The sequence below is a fragment of the Canis lupus genome, chromosome X (assembly GCF_048164855.1).
Source record: "Canis lupus baileyi chromosome X, mCanLup2.hap1, whole genome shotgun sequence".
In the NCBI taxonomy this organism is placed as follows: domain Eukaryota; kingdom Metazoa; phylum Chordata; class Mammalia; order Carnivora; family Canidae; genus Canis; species Canis lupus.
In genome coordinates this window covers 92,128,562-92,146,156 of record NC_132876.1, presented here as the reverse complement: position 1 = coordinate 92,146,156, position 17,595 = coordinate 92,128,562, and the positions used below count along the sequence as shown (strand labels likewise).

General features: G+C 38.5%; 1 protein-coding gene across 2 annotated transcripts in view; it reads right to left on the bottom strand.

The window, feature by feature from the left end:
- Positions 1–17,595, bottom strand: part of SRPX (sushi repeat containing protein X-linked) — a 112,366-nt gene that overhangs the window by 4,084 nt on the left and 90,687 nt on the right. For both annotated transcript variants that reach the window (XM_072815156.1, XM_072815157.1), the window contains one exon: positions 7,747–7,868. In XM_072815156.1, coding sequence (XP_072671257.1) covers positions 7,747–7,868 — 122 coding nt within the window. The remainder of the gene's footprint in view (positions 1–7,746; positions 7,869–17,595) is intronic.

The window sequence follows — 17,595 nt, the reverse complement described above, 5'->3', positions numbered from 1 at the left end:
GAAGGATTCTTTAAATGTGTTGTTGGAATAGGTTTGCTAGTATTTTGCTGAGGATTTCTATATCTGTGTTCAGAGATATTGGCCTGTAGTTCTCTTTTTTGTGGTGTCTTTATCTGGTTTCAGTATCAGGGTAATGCTGGTCTTTCACAATGACTTTGGAAGTTTTCCTTCCTTTTCTATTTTTTTTTTGAATAGTTTGAGAAGACTAGGTATTAACTCTTCTTTAAATGGTTGGTGGAATTCACCTGTGAAGCTATCTGGCCCTGGACTTTTGTTTGTTGTGGTTTTTTTTTTTAATTATTATTACTGGCTCAATTTCTTTGCTGGTAATCAATCTGTTCACATTTTCTATTTCTTCCTGTTTCAGTTTTGGTATGTTTTATGTTTCTAGGTATTTCACCTTTTCTTCTAGGTTGTCCAATTTGTTGGCATATTATTTTTCATAATATTCTCCTATAATTGTGCTTCTGTGGTGTTGGTTGTGATCTCTACTCTCATTTGTGATTTTATCTGAGTTTTTTTCCTTCAGAAGTATGGCTAGAGGTTTATCAACTTTATTAATTTTTTCAAAGAACCAGCTCCTGGTTACACTGACCTGTTCTATTGGTCTTGTAGTTTCTATGTCATCTATTCTGCTATAATCTTTATTATTTCTTTCCTTCTGCTTCTTTGGGGTTTTGTTCTTTTTCTAGCTCCTTTAGGTGTAACATCAGGTTGTTTGAGATTTTTCTCACTTCTTGAGGTAGGCCTGTATTGCCATGAACTTCCCTTTTAGAACTGCTTTCACTACATTCTTAAGGTTTTGAACCATTGTGTTTCATTTTCCTTTGTTTCTATGTACTTTGTTTATTCTTTGATTTCCTGGTTGACCCTCTCCTGGTTTAGTAGCATGTTCTTTAACCTCCATGTATTTGTCTTTCCAGATTTTTTTCTTGTGATTGACTTCTAACTTCATAGTGTTGTGGTCAGAACAGATACAAGTTCAACAAATTCAAAAATATCAGTCATACCATGTTTTATGACCCAATATGTGATCTATTCTGGAATGTTTCATGTGATCAGTACCCTTTTATAACATATAATACTTTGTGTTAGTTTGTTCTCTAGAAAAAAAATTCATTAACCAAATACCTTGAGAAAAAAAATATACTAAAACTCATGGAATGTAACAAGAACAGTTCTAAGATAAGTTCATAATGATAAATGCCCACCTTAAGTAAGAAAAAAAAACTGAAGTAACTAACCTAAGTTTACACCTCAACCAGATAAAAGAACAAGTGAAGGCCAAAAAAGAAGGAAGTAAAGTTAAGATCAATGAAAAAAGATAGCAATATTGACTAACCTTTAGCTAGATTTACCAACAAAAGGAGGGGGCTCAAGTAAAATCAGACATGAAAGAGGAGAGGTTACATCTGATACCATAGGAATGCAGGAAATCAAATCATATACTACTATTAATAATATGCTAACAAATTAGACAACCTAGAAATGTATAAAATCTTAGAAACATATAACCTTCCCAACTGAATCATAAACAAACAGAATATCTGAATACACCAACTTTTAGTAAGGAGATTGAACCAGTAATTTAAAAACTTCCCACCAAACAGAAGACCAGGTCCACACAGCTTCACTGGTGACTTAAACATTCAAAGAAGATTAATAAGAATCCTTTCAAACCATTTTCAGAAATGGAAGAGGAGGGAACACTTCCAAGCTTATTTTATGAGGCCAGCATTTCCCTGGTACCAAAACCAGATTAAGACACAAGACACTACAAGAAAAGCCCAATATCCCTAATGAACATAATTACAAAAATCTTCAACAAAACACTAGCAAGCTTAATTCAACAATACATTAAATGGATCATTAACTATGCTCAAGTGGGATTTCTTTCAGGGATTCAAGGATGTTTCAACATCTGTTAATCAACGTGATATACCACATTCACAAAATGAAGGATAAAAATAATATGCTCATCAACAGATGCAGAAAAACCATTCGCAAAATTCAACACCATTTGTGATGAAAACCCTCAACAAAGTATAGAGGAAACATACCTCAACATACAGAGGTCATATATGACAAGAAGCCCACATCTAACATCATACTTGATGTCAAAAAGCTGAAGATCTTTCCAGTAAGGTCAGGAACAGGACAAGGATGACCACTCTCACTATTATTCGCATTGTATTAGAAATCCTACCCACAGCAATTAGGAAAGAATAATAAATAGAAGGCATTCAAATTGGAAAGGAAGTATTAAAACTGTCACTATTTGCAGAGGACATTATATATAAATTAAAATCCTAAGGATTGCACCAAGAAAGTGTTAGAGTAAATGAATTCAGTAATGTTACATTACAGGATACAAAAAAAAATCAAGATACAAAAATCTTCTGCATTTCTATACAATAATTATCAGAAAGAAAATCACTTTTGCAATTGCATGAAAATTAAAATACCTAGGAATAGATTTAAGGAGGTGAAAGACTTGAACACTGGAATCTGTAAGATATTGATGAATGGAACTGAAGATGATACACACAAAAAAATAGATATTCCATGCTCATGAATTGTGATATTGCTAAAATGTCCATACTATCCAAACCAATATACAGATTCAATGCAATCCCTATAGAAATTCTATTTTTCATAGAAATAGAACAAAAAATCCTTGAATTTGTATGGAAGCAGAAGAGATGCTGAATAGCTAAAACAATTTTGAGAAGCAACAACAAAGCTGGAGGCATTATACTCCTTGATTTCAAACTATATTACAAAGCTATGGTAATCAAAACAATATGGTAGATACACAGATCAGTAGAACAGAATAGTAATCCCAGAAATAAACCCACCATATATGGTCAATTAGTTTATGACAAAAGATCCAAGAATTCACAATGGGGAAAGGACAATTTTGTCAGTAATTTTGGGAAAATTGGACCATTTTCATACACTGTATGCAAAAATAAACTCAAAGATGGCTTAAAGACTTGAATATAGGACCTGAAACCATAACATAGAGAATATATAATCAGTAAATCCATCATCAATGTGATGATTTTTTGGATATCAAAAGTAAAAATAAGTGGGAATAAATCAAAAAGTTTCTGCACAGGCAATTATCAACAAAATGAAAAATCAACTTACTAAATTGGAGAAAATAGTCACAACTCATATTGGAGAAGAGGCTAATATACAAAATATATAATAAAGAGCTCATACAACTCAGTAACAAACACAAAATAAAAAATGGGCAGAGAAGCTGCATAGATGTTTTTCTATAAAAGACATACAGATGGCCATCAAATCCATGAAAAGATGCTCAACATCACTAATCAGGGAAGTGGAAATCAAAACCACAGTGAAATATCACCTCAGTCTTGTTAGAATGGCTAGCATTTGAAAGACAAAAAAGTAAGTTGGTGGGGCACCTGGGTGGTGCAGTCAGTTAAGCATCTGACTCTTGGTATTGGCTCAGGTCATGAGATTAAGCCTCTCATTGGGCTCCATACTCAGTGGGGAGTCTGCTTAAGAGTCTCCCTTTCCCTGCCCCCCCCGCCCCCCGCCCCCGCTCTCTCTAAAATTACTAAATCTTGAAAAAAACGTGTTAGTGAGGATGTGGAGAAAAATCAGTTGGTGCAGCCACTTTGGAAAACAGTATGGATATTCCTCAAAAAATTAACAACTATACGATTGTCCAATTCCACTTTGGGGTATTTATCTGAAGAAATTTTTAAAAACTTGAAAAGATATACACACTTCCCTTATCTTTACTCCAGCATTATTTACAATAGCCAAGAGATGGGAGCAATGTAAGTGTCCATTGATGGACAAATGGATAAAGACAATATGGTACACATGATAAAATATTACTCAGCCATATAAAAGAATTAAATGTTGCCATTTGTGACAATATGGATGGACCTTACAGGACATTATCCTAAGTGTAATAAATCAGAGGACAAATACCATATGGTGTTACTTACATGCAGAATCTAAAACAACAAACAAAAAATATTCATAGATACACAGGACATATTAGTGGTTGCCAGAGGCAGGAGGTTAGGGGTGGGTAAAATGTGTGAAGAGGGTTGAAAGGTATAAACTTCTAGATGTAAGTCATGGGGATTAACATACAGCTTGGTGGTTATAGTTAATAATACCACATTACAGATTTGAAAGTAGCTAAGAGTAAATCCTAAAATTTCACAAGGAAAAAATATGACTATCTATGGTGATGTTAACTAGCCTTAGCATGATGATCATTTTGCAGTACATACAAATATTGAATCACTAAGCTGTATATTTGTATAGTGTCAATTATACCCCCAAAATAAAATGAATATTAAAATAATGGCATTCTTTGTCCCTACCACCCTTGCAATTGCTGGGAAGTTACTCTAGAGAACGTGAATTTGCCCATACCTTCATCTCTAAAAAACAGAGTAGGGGCACCCAAGTGGCTCAGTCAGTTAAGAGTCTGACTCTCGATTTCAGCCCAGGTTATGATCGCAGGGTCATGGGGTAGAGTCTGCGACAGGCCCCACATTCAGCAGGGAGCCAGCTTGAGATTCTCTTCTCCCTCTGCCCCTCTGTCCCCCATGTGCTTGCTTGCATGCACACTTGCTCGCTCTCTCTCTCAAAAATAAATGAATCTTTAAAAAATAAAAAAACCACGAGAGCAAGAAAGCAGGGAGGCGGGGACTTTGCAACACCAGGCACTGCTGCTGCCTGCTAATTGTCTTATCCTGGCTTTAGTGCTATTTGAAAATAGTATTCTAACCAGACAAGAGAATTTTTAGATTCTCCAGGCATTCTGCATCTCCTTTTCTTCCATGCTTCCCATTCTTTGCCTAAATTGGCTCTTTTCATCTGCACTAGACTCTAGGGTAGAATTCAAAGGGAAAAAGATAAAACATCCATCTGGCAAGTCCCTTATTCCTCACGGATAGGGCTGATAAAGGGGACATGTGGCCTGACACTGAATCCATTAGGCAACACATGAGACAGATCATCTCTGTGTGACATCTACCTGGACTAGCTTCTGGCTACCTGGTAATGATTCACTCTTTTTATAGGCTGCTTTGCAAAATATCCACTTCAAAGTCGTGAAGCCTTTGGTAAAATGGTAGGCCAGGGGTGCCTGGGAGGCTCAGTCGGTTGGGTATTTGCCTTCAGCTCAGGTCATGATCTCAGGGTCCTGGGATTGAGCCCCATGATGGGCTCCCTGCTCGGAGGGGAGTCTGCTTCTCCCTCTCCGCCTCCTCTCCATTGCTCATGCTGTCTCTCAAATAAATAAAATCTTTAAAAAACCCACAAAAAAAAACAAAAAACACCACACTACGCCAGGGGACCAGCAGTTTCGGCCACATTTGGGAACATGCTAGAAGTGCAAATTCTCAGGCCCCATCCCAGACCTACTGAAGCAGACACTGTGGTGGTGGGGCCCAGCATTCTATGTTTTAACTGTGCTCCAGGGGATTCTGAGGCTGGCTCTAGCCTGAGAAGCGCTGCGTAATTCATTTTTGCAACTTTTTTGTTTCTTCAATCATCCCCAGACTGCAGAGGTTTCTAGTAGCCCCACATCTACAACCTGAATGACAGAAGTTTGTCTTAACTCAGATCTTCAAATTTCAATAGTTTAAAATCACATCACATTAAAATTTTATCAAGATTGCTTCTCTATATATCCCCAATCCAAAGAGTAACATTTAGCAGATTCTGTGGCAGGTTTTTAAGAAATCATGAACATAGGGTATGAGCAGATAGTTCTAAATTACCAACAGCTTCAAATACTTATTTTGAGAATTTTTGTTATACATTTTCAGATGTCAACATAATCTTCTCCTGAGTTTTGTTGTTTTTGACTTAAAATAGAACTATAAATACACTCTTAGATCTACTATTTCAGTTTCAAGTCATTTCCTCCATTTATTTAACTCCAACATGGTGGCAGGCACTATGCTAGGTACTGGACAGCAAATGTTGAGGAGATCTGATAGTGACCTCAAAAATGTCACCTGTAGAGAGAAGCTAGTGAATGAAGCAGGACCAAAAAAAATGTATGTATAAAAGCTTTTGAGTATACCCAGCCTTCTCCCTCTTTCAGCCAACTAAAGAGAATTCAGGCATCCTCATTTCTTTTTCCATCCCTTGCCTCTGAGTTTTTGACCTTGGTATGGATGGGGCACTCTTTTTGGCGTGGAGAGGTATAAATCAAACATGGTGGGGGGGGGTGTTAAAAGGCAGATGGAAATAGACAATCTTTTGTGTCCATCTATAACATCACCAGCTAAGTATGTACTTCTATCATATAATCTTTCAAGGAATCTCTGTGAGCCTCTTTGAACACCTATGATGGGGCTCATCAGGTCTTCTTTCATTATCTTCTTCTGGGAATACAGAAAGACTGCATTTCCCAGCCTGCCTTGGAGTTCAATGGCAACCATGTGATGAATTCTAGCCAGTGGACTTGCAGAGAGCAATTTTAGGCTTCAAACATGAAGCACAAAAGGAGCCTATGGTTTGTCTTTACAGTCTGCCCTCTTTGCAGAAACCCAGAAGTCATGTGTTCTAAATGTTGATGCTACAAGATGGTGGAGCCACCATCAGCTTGGGACTCTTAAAGACTAAGAAGAGTAGGGGCTTTAACTATAAACAACTTCCGGATCCCTGGGTGGCGCAGCGGTTTGGCGCCTGCCTTTGGCCCAGGGCGCGATCCTGGAGACTCGGGATCGAATCCCACGTCGGGCTCCCGGTGCATGGAGCCTGCTTCTCTCTCTGCCTGTCTCTGCCTCTCTCTCTCTCTCTCTCTCTCTCTCTGTGACTATCATAAATAAATAAAAATTTAAAAAAATTAAAAAAAAACTATAAACAACTTCCTTGCACTGGGTGAAAAAGAAGATGGGTGAGAAAGGAAGATTTTGAGGAGTTTTGCTTTAGTCTAATTAGCCTTTTCACGGTTGTCAAGAGATGGAAGTAAATATTTGGGATTGTTCTGAAATTACCTTTTGGCTACTGAATCCTGCTTTTTTAATGCACCATAACTCACATCCTGAGCACCATGATTCTAAGTCAAAATCTTAGACTTGGGATCCCTGGGTGGCGCAGTGGTTTGGCGCCTGCCTTTGGCCCAGGGCGCGATCCTGGAGACCCGGGATCGAATCCCACATCAGGCTCCCAGTGCATGGAGCCTGCTTCTCCCTCTGCCTGTGTCTCTGCCTCTCTCTCTCTCTCTCTCTCTCTCTGTGACTATCATAAAAAAAAAAAATCTTAGACTTGATTCTTCTAAGTCAAAATCATCTAGCTAAGTATTACCAAAGTAAAATATAGTTGTTAAAATGGAGGAATGGACAAATGTCGTGGAAGCATGGAGGTAAAAGAGGCCAGGCCTGGAAAAACTTATTGGATGCCTGCTCTCCCAATAACACAAAGGGCTGCATAGGTCCTTTTGGCAGCCTCTTCTCTACCCACCCCAACCCCACCAAGCTGAAAGAAAAAACAAAACAAAGACAAGGCATAGACACTTGGTTAAAGGGGAAAAGAAGAAAATACTGGAAATTATCTACTGCATTTGGACAAGCAGCACCATGCCGATTAACATGGCTCTAGAACTCTCAGACTACAAGCCATTAAACACTGAAGATTACCTGGCATTAATACTGACTAGCAAGACATCAGGGAATCTAGTCCAAAAACACATTATAGGGGGTACAATTTAAGGACAGAATTTCTACCTACCTGAGCTGCAGAGCTAGGGCTGGAGGCATAATCTTTGCTCCTATCCTACCAATGAGGGTTGGGAACACACCTACAAGCTCCACCACGGTAATATGTCGAAGATCCAGGCCACACTGTGCTTGCTGGAAAAAAAAAAACAGGCATGAGCATGAAGAAAGACTTCCAGGTTAAACTACAGACTCACAGAAGCAGCAGTGTTCTGTTTTGGGAAGTTTATTTGCCTACTCCAGGCATTCTTGAAAACAGTGGAGAAATTAGGGTTCAACTAGTGGTTATAAAACCTAAATATTTTCCTGGAGAAATCATTCAGAAATGACTTAGCAACAAGATTTTGAAAACCTACACAAGATGGCAGTCTATATTTCCAGGTGGGGTGAGACTTTGCATGAGCCTAAGATCCTAGAAAGTGTCCGAAACTACCCACAGAGAATTCTAATTTGTTTTCAAGGAGAGAAGAATATTTCCAGAGTCCCCTTATCTGCCCTTGCTTCTCCCTCCACCCCCATGCCCCTAAGCTCCTCATACCAACACAGTAAGAAAACACCCAGTAATCAAAGGTTTCAGTCTTCATCTAGTGCCCTAATTTTCACATCTGGTGACCTGACTTTTATGCCTGCTCCCCATAGGACACCCTTTGATAGCTTGTCGCTAGAGGCCGGGGTGAGTGGTGGGGGGGGACTTGCATTCCTGGGTCTCAAGAGACCATAACAACTGGAGAGACAGTTATTGGTAGACTACAACTCCTATAGCACAGCACAGATGGAAGACTGAAAACCAGCAGTTTTTTTTAAAGATTCATTTGAGAGAGTGAGAGAGCAAGAGGGTGAGCACGAGCAGGGGGTGGGGCAGAGGGAGAAGGAGAAGCAGGCTCCCCACTGAGCAGGGTGCCTGACATGGGACTCAATCCCAGGACCATGGAACCATGACCTGTGCTGAAGGCAGATGCTTAACCCACTGAGCCACCCAGGCGCCCCTACCAGCAGCGTTTCTGAGAATGGGACCTATCTTCTTGTCTGGTTGGTTTGGCCTGAGAGGCAGGCTTCTGGTTGGGCATGCATCTAGGGGCCAAGAGAGATGTTCTCAGGGACTGGAGGCCAGTGGATGCAATGTTTGTGCTCTACCTCCTCCTCATTCCACCTCACTAGAATCTTCCCCCCCCCCCAAAAAAAAAGCTATTCCTTTGTCTGGTCATTTGATTTTTATGGCTGTTGCCAGGGAACATCTTTCTATTACCTGGCTGTGGTATCCTACAGGACTGTAAGCAAAGGAGAGAGAGTTCTTAAACAGCCACCACCCTCAGGAGCTCAGTCATTATGTGAAGGAGGCCTGTGAGCTTATCATCACAGCTGGGGCCTGAAGGGCAGGCTTCTCCTTAAATACACATTGAAGAGCAGACTGTAAACCTTTCCAGAGACCTTGGAGGGCAGGCCCTGCACTCCCAGGTCCTATGGGACTGTAACAATCAGACAGTTCTTTGCAGGCTGCCACTCCCAGAGCACTAAATCCACAGCCAACTGAAGCACAATCCCAGTATTTCTGTGAAAGAAGCCTGTTCGTTTGTCCTGGATCTTAGGCTTCAGGTTTGGCACACACCTAGAGGCCTGCAGAGATGCTCTCAGGGAACACAGGCCAGGCCAAGGGACACCACCTTTTGCACTCTTTCATACTCTCTTGAAGTTTTCTTGGATTTTCCCAGGCAGGCAAATTAACTTGTTGCCCCATCCACTATGGATCAAAGCTCACAGTCACTCCTGACCAGAAAGCCTATTTGGGAAAATCTGGGAGTTGCTGTAAGTGACCTCTTCCAGTCCTGCCCAGGCAGGAACGTGGATCATGGCCCCACCAGCTATGGAATATGGCTTCCACCCCACTCTGACAGGGAAGATTGGTTAAGAATATCAGGGCACTACCTAACCCAGCCACTCCCAAGCTGGGAGGTAGGTAGACAGAGCTGATGGCCACCAGAGCAAACACAGTAGCCCTGCTCAGACATGAACTTGAAGGTTGGGTCAACTTGAGTCAAGACCAAAAATAAAGAGCATTGGCAGCCTTAGAGCTGCTGCTCCCACTGAGCCCAAGCAGGGAACCTAATGCATCACCTACTAATTGGTCACCCCACTTATTGCTGCATACAGCCTCCAGACCGCCCAACCAGGGCACCTTCCCACAACATAAGGGATGCTGAATGGCCTATTTAACAACCCGGCTTAGAGTGGCACTTGAACAGAGGGCACAGCCCGTGGCTTTCCCTGTCTACAGAGCAAAATTGGTAGCTTCACCCGACTATGATACTCAGTGTACACTCTTGCCTGATTCAGGTCCACAAGCAGTGAGCTGTGCTGACCCTGGTTCCATCCCACTGCCCCACCAGAACAGGGAAGCTAAGTCCTAGTTCCACCTTCTGCTGAGCATAGTAGCCAGTTCTGACAGTCTAATAAGCCTGACTAGACAATCCAGGCAAATGTGAAGCCCAACCTATAGCTTCACTTGGACAGGGAACCAAACCAGCAGTCTTACCAGCTATTTTCAGTAGTGTACACCCTCTACCCCCACCACCAGCCTTAAAACTTAAACAGTTGCCTTGCCCCAAAATAGACCCTCATAGCAGGCGCCCCACCCTCCCAAAGACATTATCTGCAGACATGCCCAAAAAACCAAAACTGAGCTTATTGCTGAGGAACGGTCTCAGTCAGAAACAACCTGCAATGTCTAGAAGAGAACACATACTCAAATGTGTAGATAGATACCAACATAAAGAATCAAGGATCATGAAAAAAATCACAAAAGGAAATCAATCAAGGATACCACCAAAGGGAACTAGACATCTTTAATAACTGATCCTAAAGAAATGGAGATCTATGAACTGTCAGAGAATTCAGGATAATTGTAAGATTTGTGAACTACAAGAATACATAGAAAACTAAACAAAGTTAGGAAAGCAATGCATAAACAGGAAATTCAACAAAGAGAAACAATTAAAATTCTATTCTAGAGTGAAAAAATATGTAACTCAACTGAAGAATTCCATACAGAGCTTCAAAAGCAGTCTTGACCATCCAGAAGGGGGGGACAATCAGCAACCTGGCAGATGTGGCATTTGAAATTACCTATAGGGTCCGAGGAGAAAAAAAGAATAAAGAATGGAAAAGAAGGAATAAAGCCCATAGGATTTATGGTAGAGAATGAAAAGAAACAATTCCAGAAGGAGGGGGAAAAAAAGGGAGAAAGGGGCAGAGAGTATATTTAAAAAATCATGGCTGAAAACTTCAAACCTGGGGAGAGAAATAGACATCCAAATCAAAGATGCCCAAATTATCTCAAATAGGGCTACACTGAGACACATTATAATTAAATTCTCAAAAGTCAAAGAGCAAGAATTTCAAAAACAGCAAAAGGAAAGAGTGAAGTTACATATAAGGGAATCCCATAAGACTATTACTGGATTTCTCAATAAACTTTTCAGGCCATAAGATAATGGAATGGCATATTCAAAATACTGAAAGAAAAAAACTCAACCAAGAATAATATATCAGGTGAAGCAGTCCTTCAGAAACAGAGAGAGAAAAATTTTCCTGAGCAAACCAAAGTTGGTTTCTCCATTAGACGTGCATTATGAGAAGTGCTAAACAAATGAGTTAATTTAACTGGAAATAAAAGAATATTAGTTAATATCATAAAAACAGAAGACAACGTAAAAGTCACTATCAATGGCTAATATATGGTCAAAGTTGGATTCTGTAATATGATCAGGATGATAATTCACTTACAACTGTAACTTAAAAGTTAAAAAAATGGAGTAAAAATAACTCAAACTACAATCAGCTGTTATTAGTTATACACTATGAAACATGTGAACTGTAACATCAAAAACCTAGAGTGTAGAAGTACAAAGCTTAGGAATTCTACTGAAGTTAATATTGGTTTAAAACAGTGTTACAATTTTAAGATATTTTATGTAAGCCTCATGGTAACCACAAGGGAAAAACCTGTAGTAATTATACAAAAGAACATGATAATCAAACCACATCAAACACACACACACACACACACACACACAGTAAATACACGGGAAGCAACAGATCTGCAAAACAATTAAAAAAAACAGTTAACAAAATAGTAGAAGGTATGTTCTTATCAATAATTACTTTAAATGGAAACACATTAAATTCTCTAATCAAAAGACAGGATGGGGGCAGCCCTGGTGGTGCAGCGGTTTGGCGCCGCCTGCAGCCCGGAGCGTGATCCTGGAGACCCGGGATCAAGTCCCACATCAGGCTCCCTGCATGGGATGGGGCCTGCTTCTCCCTCTGCCTGTGTCTCTGCCTCTCTCTCGCTCTGTGTCTCTCATGAATAAATAAAAAAATAAAATCTTTAAAAACAAAAGACAGAATGGGTGAATGGATTTTTTTTAAAAAAGATACAACTATATGCTGCCTACTAGAGACCTACATTAGCTTTAAAGACACATATAGACTCAGAGTATGTGAATGAAAGGATATTTCAAGTAAATGGCAACCAAGAAAAGTAGAAGTAGCTGTACTTGTATCACAAAAACACTTTAAAATGGTAAAAAAAAAAAAGAGAGACAAGGTCATTAATATAATGATAAAGGGATCAATATATCAGGAAGATATAAAAATCAAAAGTATTTACATACCTAACATCAGAGCAATGCAATACATAAAGCAAAAACACAGCTAAAAGGACAAATAAAGAGCAATACAAGAATGGATGGGGACTTTAATATTGTTAAACTCTGTCAACATTGGACAGATCACCTATTCTCCAAAGTTAACCAATAGGGAAATAGTGGATTTGAACAGTACAATAGACCAAATGGACCTAAATGACATATATTGAACATTCTATTTGAAAACAGCAGAGTACTCATGGAATACTCATGGAACACTTTCTAGGGCAGACCATATATTAGGCCACAAAACAAGTTTTAGCCAATTCAAGAAGAATAAAATCCAAATATCTTCTCTGTACATAACAGTATAAAACTAGAAATCAGTAACAAGAGGAAAATAGAAACACCCAAATACATGGAAATCAAACATTCCCCTGAATAGCCACTGTATTGGAGAAGAAATGAAAGGGGATATAAAAAAAGTATCTTGAGGCAAATGAAAATGAAAACATCAAAACATATGGGATACAGCAAAAGCAGTTCTGAGAGAAAAGTTCATAGCAATAAAAACCTATATTAAGAAGAAGTTTCCAAATAACCTAATTTTATACCTTAAGGAACTAGAAAAAGAAAAACAAACTGAGCCAAAAGTTAGCAGATGGGAGGAAATAAGAGTAGAGTGGAAATAAATATAGAATAGGAAAACAATAGAAAAAAATTTAACCAAACTAAGAATTGATTCTTTGAAAGAGAAACAAAATTGACATACCTTAACTAGACTAACCAAGGAAAAAAAAGAGATCCAAATCAACAAAATTATAAATGAAAAAGGAGATATTACAACTGATACTATAAAAGTACAAAGAATCACAAGAGGCTATTATGAACAAGTACACACCAAAAACTGGACAACTTAGAAGAAATGGAAAACTTAGCAACATACTAACTACCGATACTAAATTAAGAAAAAGTAAAAAATATGAAGAGTCCAGTTACTAGTAAGGAGACTGAATCAGTAATCAACAACCTCACAACCAAAAAAAAAAAAAAAAAAAAAAATACCCAGGACAAGATGGCTTCTTTTTTTTTTTAAGATTTTTATTTATTTATTCATGAGAGACACAGAGAGAAAGAGGCAGAAACACAGGCAGAGGGAGAAACAGGCTCCATGCAGAGAGCCTGATGGAGGACTCGATCCTGGGACTCCAGGATCATGCCCTGGGCCGAAAGCAGGCACTAAACCGCTGAGCCACCCAGGGATCCCCACAAAATGGCTTCACTAGTGAGTTTTTTGAAGAAGACTTAAAACCAATCCTTCTCAAGTTCTTCCAAAAAACTGAAAAAGAGGGAATACTTTCAAATTCATTTTATGAGGTGACCGTTACCCTGAAACCACAGCCAGAAAAGGATACTACCAGAAGAGAAAACTGTAGAGACCAACATCCCTGATGAATACAGATGTAAAAATTTTCAATAAAATACTAGCAAACCAAATTCAGCAGTGCATTAAAAGGATCACTCGCCAGGATAAAAATGGGATTTATTCCTGAGATGCAAAAAATTTCAATATAGACATATCAACCAATGTGATCCATCAGACTAATAGAAAAAGTCACATGATATCTGAACAGATGCAGATAAAAGTACTGGATAGAATTTAAATTCCATTCATGATAAAAACTCTTAACAAATTAGGTATAAAAAGGAATGTACCTCAGTATAATAAAGGCCATATATGATAAACCCAAAGTTAATTTTATACGGAAGGGTTAAATGTTGAAAATTTTTCTTTTTTCTTAATATCATGAACAAAACAAGGGTGCCCATTCTAACCACTTCTATCTAACCGGTACTAGAAGACCTTTCCAGAGTAATCAGGTTGAAGGAAAGAGAGAAAAGGCAGCAGAATTGGAAAAGAAGTGAAATTTTCTCTATTTGCAGGTGACGTGATCTTATATAGAAGCAATCCTAGACTCCACCAGAAAATCGTGTGGTATCATCAATGCACTAAGTTACAGTATACAAAATTAACTTATAAAAATTAGCAGCATTTCTATACAGAATGAGTTATCTGAAAAAGAAAGAAAACAATCCCATTTACAGTAGCATCAAAAACAGTAAAATGCATACATAGGAATAAACTTAACCAAGGAGGTAAAAGATGTCTACTCAGAGCTACAAGGCATTGATGAAAGAAATCAAAACACAATTAAATGAAAAGGTATCCTGTGTTTGTGGATTGAAAGAATATTGTTTAAATGTGAATACTACCAAAAGCCATCTATAGATTCAATGCAATCACCATCAACATTGCAATGGCATTTTTTTACAGAAGTAGAAAAAAATATTAAAATTTATATGAAACCCACGAAAGACCCTAAATATCCAAGACATTCCTAAGAAGAAAAAATGGGAATCATTACACTTCCTGATTTTAAGCTACACTACAAAGCAGTTATAGAATCAAGAGTGTTCTACTGGTATAAAAACAGACACACCGATTAATGAAACAGACTTGAGTGCTCAGAAGTAAACCCATGTATGTGCAGTCAACTAATATTTGACAAGGGATGCAAGAATATTCAATGAAGACAGTCTCATCAATAAATGGTGCTGGGAAAACTGAATATTCACATGTAAAATAATGAAATTAGACCTCTATCTCTTTTTTTAAAAGATTTTATTTATTTATTCATGAGAGACAGAGAGAGACAGAGAGAGAGAGGCAGAGACACAGGCAGAGGGAGAAGCAGGCTCCATGCAGGGAGCCCGACTTGGGACTCTATCCCGGGTCTCCAGGATCAGGCCCTGGACTGAAGGTGGCGCTAAACCACTGATCCACCTGGGCTACCCTTAGACCTCTATCTTATAACACTTATAAAAATTAACTTGGCATGGATTAAAGACTTAAACATAAGACCTGAAACCAGGAATTTCCTAGAAGGAAAATTAAGGAAAAAGCTCCTTGACATGGGTCTTGGCATTGATTTAGATATGCATCTAAAGCACAATCAACAAATGAAATACAAGTGGAACTAAATCAAACTAAAAAGCCTCTGCACAGCAATAGAAACAAAAAAGTGAAGACAACCTACTGAATGGGAAAAATATTTGAAAGCCATAGATCTAGGAAGGGGTTACAATCCAAAATACATAAAGAACTCATACAACTCAATAGCAAATAAATAAATAAATAAATAAATACACCCCCCCACACACACACAAATAATCTAATTAAAAAGTGGAAAATATCTGAATAGAATTTTCTCCAAAGATACACAGAAGATCAACAGGTACATGCAAAGATGCTCAACATCACTACTCATCAAGTAAATGTAAATCAAAACTATGAGACTCCTATTAGAATGCCATCAACAAAAAGGCAAAAGATAACAAATCCTGGTAAGGATGTGGAGAAAAAGGAACCCTGTGCACTGCTGGTGGGAATGTATATTGGTGCAGTCATTATGGAAAATAGTATGTAGGTTACCTCCCAAATTGAAAATAGAACCTCCATATGATAAAGCAATTCCACTTCTGGATATTTATCCAAAGAAAACAGTAACACTAACTCAAAGAGTGTTCATTGAAAAATCATTTACAAGAGCCAAAATATAGAAACAACCTCAGTGTCTACTGATGGATGAATGGATAAAGAAAATGAGAGGTTGTAGACACACAATGAAATATTACTCAGCCAAAAGAGAATAAAACCTTGCCATTTGCGGGCAGCCCTGGTGGCACAGCGGTTTAGCGCCGCCTGCAGCCTGGGGTGTGATCCTGGAGACCCAGGATCGAGTGCCGCATCAGGCTCCCTGCATGGAGCCTGCTTCTCCCTCTGCCTGCATCTCTGCCTCTCTCTCTCTCTCTGTGTGTCTCTCATGAATAAATAAATAAAATCTTAAAAAAAAAAACCTTGCCATTTGCAACACCACGAATGGACCTTGACAGCATTATCCCAAGTGAAATAAGTTAGAAAAAGACCAATACTGTATGATCTCACTTATATGTGAAATGCAAAGAAAAAAAAATCCAAACTCATAGAAAAAGCTATCTTTGGATTTGTGGTTACCAGAGATGGGAGTTGGAGGGAGGGGGAATTGGAGAAAGGTGATCTAAAGGTAGAAACTTCCAGTTACAAGATACATACTAGCAATATAACGTGCAGCACGATGAGTATAGTTAGCACTGCTGAATGATATATGTGGATGTTGTTAAGAGAGTACAACCTGAGAGGTCACATCACAAGGAAAAAAAATTTTTTTTTTTGCTTTCCATTCTTATTGTATATACATGAGCTGATGGACGCTGACTAAACTTACTGTGGCGATCATTTTATAATATATGTAAGTCAAATCATTATGCTATATACCTTAAACTCATACAATGATGTAGGTCAATTATTTATAAATATAACTGGGGGAGAAAAAGATCCAGAGAAAGGAAAATGTAGCAATGACATACAGTAAATTCTCCATAACTGGAGAATAATTATATATATATATATATATATATATATATATATATATATATATATACCTCTTGTGAAATGATGGAGATCTGTAATTTACCTGATAAGACATTCAAAGTAATGGTTGTAAAGATACTCACTGCACTTGGGAGAATGAATGAATGAACACAGTGACAACTTCAACCCACAGATAAAAAAATATAAGAGTGGTTCAACAGCAGACCAGATGAAGCAAAAGAAAGGATCAGTGAACTCAAACACAAGGCATGGAACACAATCACAGCAATAAAAAGAAACAAGAATGAAAATAGTAAAGATAGCTTAATAGCCTTATGGGACAACATCATTTGGAGTAACATTCACCTTGTAGGGGCTCCAGAAGGAGAGAAAAGAGAGAGAGAGAGAAAGGGGCAGAAAACTCATTTGATGAAGTAATGGCTGAAAATGTCTCTAACCTGAGGAAGGAAACAGACATCCATCTAGATCCAGGAAGCACGGAAGAGAAACTCTAAGAGACCCACATATTGAGTCACAGCATAATTAAAATTTCAAATGTTAAAAGTCAAGGAGAGACTCTTAAAGCAGCAAAAGAGAAATATCTTGTTAAATTCAAGGGAGCCTCCACAGCCCCCTTCAGAGTTTTCAGCAGAAACTCTTCAGGCCAGAGAAAGTGGCACAATACATTCAAAGTGCTGAAAGGAAAAAAATCTCCCAACCAAGAAGACTCTACCCAGTGAAAGTTATC